Raw genomic sequence first — 9,819 nt, forward strand, 5'->3', positions numbered from 1 at the left:
GTCTTTTCATTCAAGTGGTGGTGGTGGTCATGACTTCAGAGGCATTCCGTAAACAAGAACACTGGCTTGTAATGCTTGTAATGCTACAATCCAAATCTTCAAACCAAATCACAAACCCAACTTCAGGGCTCTCACATCCTGGGTGTTAACGTCCAGTTGGTGTCTGTACCAAATGATAAAACTGGTTTTCCGTTCTCAAGCTTGTTTCCAAAGGATGCTGAGCCCAAACCCCTGCAGCTGAGGAGATAAGTACGCAACCATTCTGACTCAGAGTACTCAGTCCTTTCCTTACAGAGCCCATACTTCAGCCGCTTAGGGGAGCCAGCCCTTCGCCAGAGGCCGGAAACCTACATGAAAGTGCTCATTCGCTACTGAGTTCTCACACAGGAACCTGGCTTGGTATTTGTATATCAGTGGTTTTCAGTCCTTTGGGGATTCATACATGCCACAGATATGCCACAGATCAGATATTTACAGGACAATTCATAACAGTAGCAAAGTTAGAATTATAAAGTAGCAACAAAATGTCACCAAAATGTTACCACAACATGAGGAACTGTATTAAAGGGTAGCAGCATTAGGCAGGTTGAAATCCACTGGCACATATTCATTGTCTCATTAAATGCTCTTGTATGTGTATAGCACTTCGATCATATTCATCCTCTCATTATCTTTCGTCTCTCACATCTCTCCTTCCAACTTTTTTAAACAGTGGTTTTGAACCTGTGAGTCGTAACACCTTTGAGGGTCGAATGATCCTTTCCCAGGGGCCAACTAAGACCATCAGAAAACACAGATGTTTATTTTATGATTTATAACATAGCAAAATTACAGTTATGGAATAGCAACAAAAATAATTTTCTGGTTGGGGGTCACCACAACATGAAGAACTATATTAAAGGGCCACAGCATTAGGGAGGTTGAGAACCACTGTTTTAAAGGAATGCCAAGAGTTTTAGTTTATATGAAAACCTCCTAATTTTTACAATTTGAAATGCAAGATAAAATTAAACAATGCATGAAACCCTGTCCAACTTGAATGGAATCGGTTCTCTGCCCAGAAGAACATCTGTGGACAGATCTCCTTTTCTGTCATTGGGACCCAGGGGCTGACATTCAAGCTACTATTGAGACACGTCTTCCAAAATATGTCTTGAGGGTCAAATTCCAGCAGAAACTTGCTCTGGACTTCTGATACCCTTCCCATTATCATAGACATCTCTTCAAGGTGAATATTCTACTGTATTGTGCATGAATTTCTCATACTTGATGTATCCCTGGTATTTGGATAGCCCCATCAGTTCCCAAAAATATGAGTTTACAGTGTCTGTCACAATGCATTTCTTTATTCTCCCAGGAGCGACTGATGGCTGTATCTTTTTCTTTGTGAATAAACGTGACCATCAAGAAAATTCCTATCAGTGTTGTGGATGAAGCTGTGATAGCTTCATTTTCGAAATCTCCTGGGAGATGAGGTGTTCTTTGACTAAGACACTGTATACATTTGGACTTGGGTCAGAGGAAAGAATTCCGCTATAAAGTTCTTCTTTTTCGTATCTTCCTAATTAACGAAGAGGAAGATGTGACTAGGCTTTCAGTTAGGCTCTGGTCTATGGTGCTTAAAAATGTAAATAGCTGCCGTTCTGCGGGCATACAAAAGGCATGCTTTTAATTACATAGACTGCGCTCAGCCCAGACTGCTTTTTTGGTTGCTTGGTTGGTTGGTTGGTTGGTTGGTTGGTTGGTTGGTTGGTTGGTTGGCTGGTTGGTTGGCTTGGCTTGATGATTGGCTGGTTGGCTTGTTGGTTGGCTGGTTTTTCAAAACCAGCATACAAAATGATAGGTTTCATTATGGCATTTTCATACATAATTTATTTTTGCAGACTGTCCTCCCTTTCTCTCCTCCCCTGTTCTCCTACGTCTTTCCTGCTAGTCCCCCTCCTCTCTGCAATAGCCTCCTTTCTCTGCTTTCATGCCACATATATTCTCTTTTCCTCCTTTTCTCCTCCCCACAAGATCTTTTCCCCTTCTCATAATCTTCTTTCTAATTTAATGAACATACATACATACATAAACAGATACATACATACATACATCTATATAAATTAAAATCTAGGATCTGCATATGAGAAAATCTTGCAATATTTGTCTTTCTGAGGTGGGGTTATGTTGCTTAATATAATTTCCAGTTCCCTTCACTTTCCTGCAAATATAATGATTTCATTTTTCGTTATGTCAGCCCAAAGGTTTTTGACTGCAGAACTTCCCAAAACCGCCACAGAGTAAGAAAAAAAGTCACATGTCTTCAGATCATACAATAAAAAAAATATATATATATGGAAAATGGGGAAGCTTCTAGAAGGGATAGCTAATGAGAAAATGGCCCCTGTGAAGCTCCAGGAGGAAATTGGGTTAGAGCTTCATGGGCAAGCAGGAGTAAAGGTTAAGCAGACATGGTTCAGCATGCCTCAGGCAACTGGAGTAACGAGAGACCTATTAACACATATGTCCTCATATGTATACGTGTGAGCAGTACACTGTTCAGTGAAAGTTTACAGTTTAGGGTTTCAGCAACTGGGTAAGTTTCCCCATAGAAGCTTTGCTCCCTAAAATTGGGGTTCTTTACAAGATGAATGGAATAAGGGCTTTCCTAGATTTGGGGTAATCCTTAAACATCTTGAGGTAGAACCTGAAAAGAAAAGAAGGGAAGGAATGATTACAAATGCAACATAGTAGTGGTCACGAGTTGAGTTTGCACAACCATTACAAATCAATCCAGTTACTTAGCACCTGACGAATTCCTGGGGACCATGTGCCCATCATCCACCCCGTTCCTACAGTCTGCCTCTTGTAAATGTTGGTAATTTATGTGCACGTAATACAAAGTAATAATCCAGACGATAGTAGTGATGGTTTTGTAATATTACAAACGTACTTGATAGCGCTGAACTGTACATTTGAAAATTGTTGAAGTGGTGGATTTTATGATTTGTATATTTCACCAGATTTTTAATAGGCAAAAGGAAGTACTCATTTGGGCTTACTTTGCTGAAAACAGCAGGAAGCCAGAGCCTCCCAAAAACTTTGGGCAACTTCTATAATAGTGGCCTGTCAGTAATGGAAAAACCAGCTACTCTCCGATTGGACCTGAGGCCTGCACCATAGGGGGAAATCCACATCTGGGACCAAAAACCTGTACAAAAGCCCATGACTGGGGGTGTCATAGGCCCTACTGGGGAAGCTACTACAACTGTTTTGCTAAATGGAGATGCGCCCATCAAAGTGATAAATAATAATATGTATACCCACAGACTATGGCTACTGCAAGCTTTGCTCAGAGAAGCTCCTTTTTGCAGTGGGCAGCAGTAAGTACAAAGACCCATACTGAGTCAAACTACTAAGAATAAGGAACTCAGCCATGGATGGATCACCCTCTCCAAGGCTCAGGGAGTATCACAGAAGATGGGGAAGGAAGAATGAGGGAGCTGAGAGAAGGAGTGAAATGAAGTAAAACTCTGTCTCTAGAATATGGCGTCACCATCGCACTCCTGATTCTACAGCAGTCAGGATTACCCACATTAAACCTGCACAAAATTGAGCTTGTCAATATCCTCCCATGACTCCTCTTACCAGGACATACAGGCAGATAATCAGAGCTGGTAGGAGGGAGTTCAGGGGCCAGCCACTCCCTGAGGACCTGTCGGCAGTTTATAGTTGCTGGGAGAGGGAGAGATCTTTTCATCTGTGGTGTGGCCACCGATGACCATCCAGAACTCCTTACCCAAAGCCCTGTAGGTGACTCTAATTAGACTCACTCAGCCGTGAAAAGTAAATAAATAGGGCTAGAAAGAGGTCTCGGCAGTTTAGAGCCCATGTTGCTCTTCTACAGAACCCGAGTTTGGTCCCAGCAACCATGTCCAGGGGCTCACAAATCCGTGTCTGTATCTCAGCTCCAGTATCCGACGCCTTCTCCTGGGCACCCGCACACACGTGTGTACACAAACACACAGACACATGTGAATGAAATAAAACCACCTTTGAAAACATGTAAGAGCAGGAGGGAAACAATAAAGGGTAATAAAAGATGAATATGTTAAATGCATTATAAATGTATGGAAATGCCATGAGGCTCACTATTTTGTCTAACTAGACACGTGCTAATAAACAAAATTTGCAAAAAGCTGTGGACAAAGTTAACCTCAGAGAATTGGCAGCATTTTTTAAAAACTATCTCTTCCTGAAGCTTAGGATGCCACTGGGTTGAAGTGCTAACTCTGAATACCTGAAGAGGCACTCTTATTTTGGAACTTATCTTGGTCATTGCAGATGTAATTAATTAAAATAGCTCACACTGGTTCAGGGTGGACCCTTCCTCCCATAGATCTGAAAAGAGGCATGGAGCAGGAGACACCCAGAATGAAAAGGTAGCCAAACGACTTGCAGAGATTAGAATGAGGCACCTACCCCAGCATGAAAAAACCAAGAATAGTGAGTCTCTGCCAGAACTTAGCAAAAGCAAAGAATTCTCCCTCAAGAGTAGCCCTGCCTATACCTTAAGGCCAAACCCCTGGTTTCCAGAATTCTGAAAAGATAGATTTCCCTTGTTCTAAGCAGTGCAGCTGGGGGTCATTTCCTATGACAGCGTAAGCAGATTAATGCCTCTTAGGAAAAGACTTTACCCTGTGTGACCAAGATGTCCTCCTAACTAGTTGAAACTAATGGCCCTCAAGGCATAATAAAGACAAAATACACTCTGCTAAAGTGCTTTGGGTTTGAATTGGAAAACAAAACTAATCGTGTGTGCCAGAAGCGCCTGGTCTGCAAGTACGGCTTTGATTTGAAAAGACCCTGTGTGCTCAGCCTCCCCTGCCAATGCCTGTCCTTGCTTCCTGGGCACCTTCACAAAGCCCTCTCAGTCCTACTAAAAGAGGGACTCCTGGCTCTCCCTCCGAGAGGACTATACCCAGATGGCCTCAGTTTGATGTTGCTGGTGCAACAGCTGGAAACTTCTGGTGCAATTATTGTCCAAGACCTTTGCTGCTTCACTGCCTGTGGCTTTCAGAGACCATTCTGCACACCAGGCAATGATGCCTGCCACTCTTCCACCACTCTTCCACTACCTCTGATGGGCAGCAGATTCTCCTGATGTGAGAGGGCTATCGCATTGTCTCTCAGAGACTGTGAACCCTTGAAACCCTGTCCCTTTCAATATAGGAGGTGACAGGAATTGCTCTCAGGGGGGAACTGCTGCTTTACCTGTTTCCAAACTGGTCTCAGTTTCCATTCAGAAGAAATGAGCTCGTGCCTCATTTAATCTTAAAAACTATCAGAAAACACCCAGGCCACAGGGGTCTTTTTATGAGACTGTTTCTCCAACCAAGGACCATGTATGGATGACCTAGAACCCCTGCCCGGATGTAGCCCATAGTAGCTCAGTATCCAAGTGGGCAAAGGGGAACAGGGACAATTTCTGACATGAACTCAATGGCAGGCTCTTTGACCTCCCCCCACCCCTGAGGGAAGAGCAGCCCTGCCAGGCCACAGAGGAGGACTTTGCAGCCAGTCCTGAAGATACCTGATAAACCAAGGTCAGATGGAAGGGGAGGAGGTCCTCCCCTATCAGTGGACTTGGGGAGGGGCAGGGAGGAGATGAGGGAGGGAGGGTGAGCTTGGGAGGGAATGAGGGATAGGACACAGCGGGGATACAAAGTTAATAAACTGTAATTAATATTTAAAAATAAAAAATTAAAAAATAAATTTAAAAAAAAAAGAAAAAGAAAAGAGCCAGGCGCAGTGGCTCATGCACTCAGCACTCAGGGAGATCGAGGCAAGCGGATGTCTGTGAGTTCGAGGCCAGCCTGGTCTACAAAGCAAGTGTAGGACAGCCAGGGCTATGTAGGGAAACCTGGTCTCTAAAGAAAACGGAAAAAAAAAAAAAAAACTATGAGAAAACTCATTAGCCAGGCACAGATGCCGAGGCAAAAGCTTAAGGAGGGCTTAGTCCTGTTCTGTGCTCAATGTGTTCCTTCTCGGTCTCCAGGCCTTCTCTTCCTTCTTTCTTTCTACAAAAACGAGTTGAAGGTAATCAGATGAAGCAAACAATGCATCACCCTTTCCTCTCAACACAGCTTTCAGTTACCTCTTTTATCCTACTCAACCCCTGCCTGATGGATCAACGATGTGTTAGACCAACCCTCCAAGGGTTGGAAATGCCTGCAGTTCTGACACGTGCCAGCAGATGGCGAGCTGGGGCTCACCTGCTAACCTTACTTTGCGCTGGGAGCGCGCTCATCCCTGGAGCACCTATCAAGAACTGTGACGGAAGAGTACTGAAGGGACGCCTGGACATTTCTTTCCCCTCCGAGCCCATTATCTGAAGTTTCCAGCCGAGTGATAATAATCACCGGGCATAGGACCTGAACCAACCAACTCACTGTGAGAAGCCATCTTTTATTTTGGTTTTATTATCATGTATTAATCGTATATAATAATAGCCTTCATAATGACATTTTCATACATGTATATGATGTGCTTTGATCATATTCATTCTGTTACCCTCTCTTGTCCCTCCCACTTCCACTAATTTCCTTGCAACCATTTCCCTTCCATTTTCATGGTTTTGTTTGCTTGCTTGCTTATGATTCAGTGAGTTTCATTAGGGTTGCTCATAGACACATGGTGAGAGGCTATTGACAGGAACATGGGTATCTTACCATTGGCTACATCACTGAAGAAAATGCCTCTCCCTCTCTCATCAACCCTTAACTACATCCTCAGGGGAGGATAGTGGAAACCCTCCTCAAGCACAGTGACTTCCCAGCCGTCACCTCTGGTGCCCCTATCTACACAGGCTGATTTAAAAAAAAAAAAAAAATAGCAGGGCATGGTGGCACGTGCCTTTAACCCCAGCACTCAAAGAGGTAGAGGTAGGAGGATCTCTATGAATTCAAGGCCAGCCTCGTCTACAAAGCAAGTCCAGGACAGTCAACACTGCACAGGGAAACCCCATCTTAAAAAACAAACAAAAAGCCAAATAAGCCCTTTCTTCCTTAAGTTGCTTTTGTGTTTTATCATAGCGACAGAAAGTAGAACTAGGCTCGCCTCTGTTAAAAGTTTACCTGTGGTGGCTAAAAGCTCGCATCCCAAGGAAACAAAGTGAGAAAAATGCAAAAGCCAGGGCTGGAACGGACCAAGCAGCCAAGGCATAGCCCATCCACTCAATGATCTCACCCAGGTAGTTGGCTCCGGAGACATAGGTAAACAAGCCACCTGTGTGCAGAAGAATCAAGAAGACGATGCTCTTATTACTGTGAACAGCATCCCTGTGTTTCCTCCCAAAGTACACAAAGACAGGCAAACAGAGGTAAGGTGGGGGGGAATGGGGGGCTCCTTCCACAGCCACAGTTCAGAGGAAGCTTCTTAGAGACAAGGGGAGAGGAAGCAACAACTGCCCTGTGGAATGTTCTGGAATCCTGAGGATGGGCTCCATGGACTGATTGGCTTTGTCTGATTCTTGACAACTATTAGGCCATCAGCTTTGAGCAAGACAAGTAAGAGGTGCCGATGGCCTGCTTCTTTTCTTGTTCCATTAAAGGACATTTTCAGGCTTCTCTTTACCCTACCTTACCTGGCAAGTTCCAAGGTCAACTGTTACCATGTATACCCATCACACGATGTGAAACAACGCACTACATGGAAATAAAACCTTAACGGGTGTGAGAAATGATGTGATTCTCTTTGGTCCTTTCATCCTCCACTACCTGGCCCCTGTGCCATACACTGTTGAAGTTGAAAGCAGTAGAAAGCTCTGCTGCTGTTGAGCCAGCACACCAGATATTTCCTCTCTCAGAACTATCTAGAAATCAAGACATTTCTAATGACATTAAATATACCCACACTCAAACTTTATGAGCCATATTAAACTAGGAAAGTTGTGACCAAAACAGCTTTTCTTCTTCTATAATTACATTAAAATGTGCTTTTAAGTCATTCTCTCTCTCTCTCTCTCTCTCTCTCTCTCTCTCATAACTCAGTTGGAAACTGACCTTGGCAATCTGATTTTTAAGAACTGTCCCAGCTCATCTTTATTTAATTATTAAGCCGAAGTTTTAAAGTATTGGTCTGGTTGGAATCTGAGCACTGCCCACAGATTCATGTGTGAACACATTGTCCCCAGCTGGTGGGACGGTTTCAGAAGGGTGTAGAACCTTTTAGCTATGGGTCCTTGCTGGCAGGTGGAAGGATATTGGGGGTGGACAAGAAGGGGACAGCTAACCTGGTTCCTGACCAAGTTCCCTGCTTTCTAGCTGCCACAGAGATGTAGGCAGGTCACCCCATATTCCCACCACCAATGACAAAAGCCCTCCTCCTACCACAAGGCTGCCTCGTCTAACCTTCTGTACCTTGACTCTGCAAGTTAAAGTTGCCCTGTCCAGTATTTTGCCCCAGCTGTGAGAGAGCTGACACAAGGAACAAGCTCTTGACTATTGCTTTTCTTAAGGGTGCCACTGCGTCACTGCCTTCCTGCCCACGACACCCTTGACTTTCTGGGGGGCACCTGTCTACTGCAAAGGACCCAGGTATCCAGGAACATCATGAATGGTCTAACTTAGTTCCTCAGATACCAAGGAATTGATAATCATTACTCGCTTAAATGTATCACTAATCGCAATAGCTTTGCCAATCAGCAATTGCCAATCAGCAATTGTCAGTCTATGCCAACATCGTGTAACCCAGAACTTTTTTACAGCAAATGAGGTCACTGTTTACATCCAGAAGGGTGGGAACCACCGTCTAACTCGAATGTGTCAATCACATGCACTGAGTCATTGCCAGGTGCTTACTTGTCAGACTCAGACACCTAGTTTCTTAGGACCAGTTACAGACGCACGTTTTCTGTATCTCGATCTGCACACGATGTGGTCGGTCAGCAGCAGACTGCACACACGATGGCAAGCCACTTAGACTGTAACAGACCTGGAGCGGTCACCGCCTACACCGCCACAGCCATCACAGTGTCGGCACAGCACAGCGCCCATCCTAGGAAAGCTCAGGCCTTGTCATCACAAGGTAAGCCTGAGGTCCTGGGTTCAATCCCCAGTACCCAGATAAAAGTGTGCACAGTGGCACGTGCCTGTATTCCCAGTGAGGAGAAAGCAGAGAGAGGAGGATCCTGGATCTCCATGGCTGGCTAGCCTAGCTCAGTGAGAGAGTAGACCGTGAAAGTGCAGTTGGAGAGACACTTGACACTGCAGTCGCCTCCATGAGGCTATGCACAAACACCCACACACACACACAGTCCCACCCATACATACACCACACACACACAGTCCCACGCTGTGTCTGGAGTGAGGGAATCGTTGCTCCATCCATTCTGAGAGAACTTCCCAGTGAACATGAAGGTAAAGTACACGATATTAATGATGGTGATCATGGATGAGCCTGGGCTAAGACGTGTTTGTTTCTTAGCTTTCAGTAAAAAAAAAAAAAAGTTTTTAAAATTTCAAAATTTCAAAATAGGCTAACCTCTATAACCTAGCTATGTGGTAGGCTGCCTGTCCAGGTTCTTGTAAGTATACCATGGTGCTCACATGACAATGGAATCCTCAGCTTCATTGCCAACACACCAAGGCTCACACGCTGTGTAAATGACAGGCTTATATACGAGGCTGTAGTCTCTTCCCCACTACTTATATCCAAGCCTGGTGTCCTCTGCCTCCTTGAGGGCATTATGATCTTCCTTCCTGGGGTGGAGAGGCATCTCTTATAGTTCTGTGTGTGTGTGTGTGTGTGTGTGTGTGTGTGTGTGTGTGTGTGTGT

The 9,819-nt window shown here is 44.5% G+C and overlaps 1 protein-coding gene across 3 annotated transcripts in view; it reads right to left on the minus strand.

Moving 5' to 3' along the window:
* Positions 1-775: 775 nt before the first annotated feature.
* The window catches only part of Srd5a2 (steroid 5 alpha-reductase 2), a 39,264-nt gene continuing 30,220 nt past the window's right edge, over positions 776-9,819 (minus strand). The window contains exons 4-5 of one of the 3 annotated variants that reach the window (XM_055627529.1): positions 7,231-7,269; positions 776-2,689 (exon numbers count right to left, since the gene is read on the minus strand). In XM_055627529.1, coding sequence (XP_055483504.1) covers positions 2,607-2,689; positions 7,231-7,269 — 122 coding nt within the window. In that variant the 3' untranslated portion in view covers positions 776-2,606. Of the gene's footprint in view, positions 3,790-7,118; positions 7,270-9,819 lie in introns of all 3 variants that reach the window. The other 2 variants (XM_055627520.1, XM_055627511.1) reach the window with 2 other exon arrangements.

The sequence above is a fragment of the Psammomys obesus genome, unplaced genomic scaffold (genome assembly GCF_907164565.1).
Source record: "Psammomys obesus unplaced genomic scaffold, mPsaObe1.curated_primary_1811, whole genome shotgun sequence".
Taxonomy (NCBI): domain Eukaryota; kingdom Metazoa; phylum Chordata; class Mammalia; order Rodentia; family Muridae; genus Psammomys; species Psammomys obesus.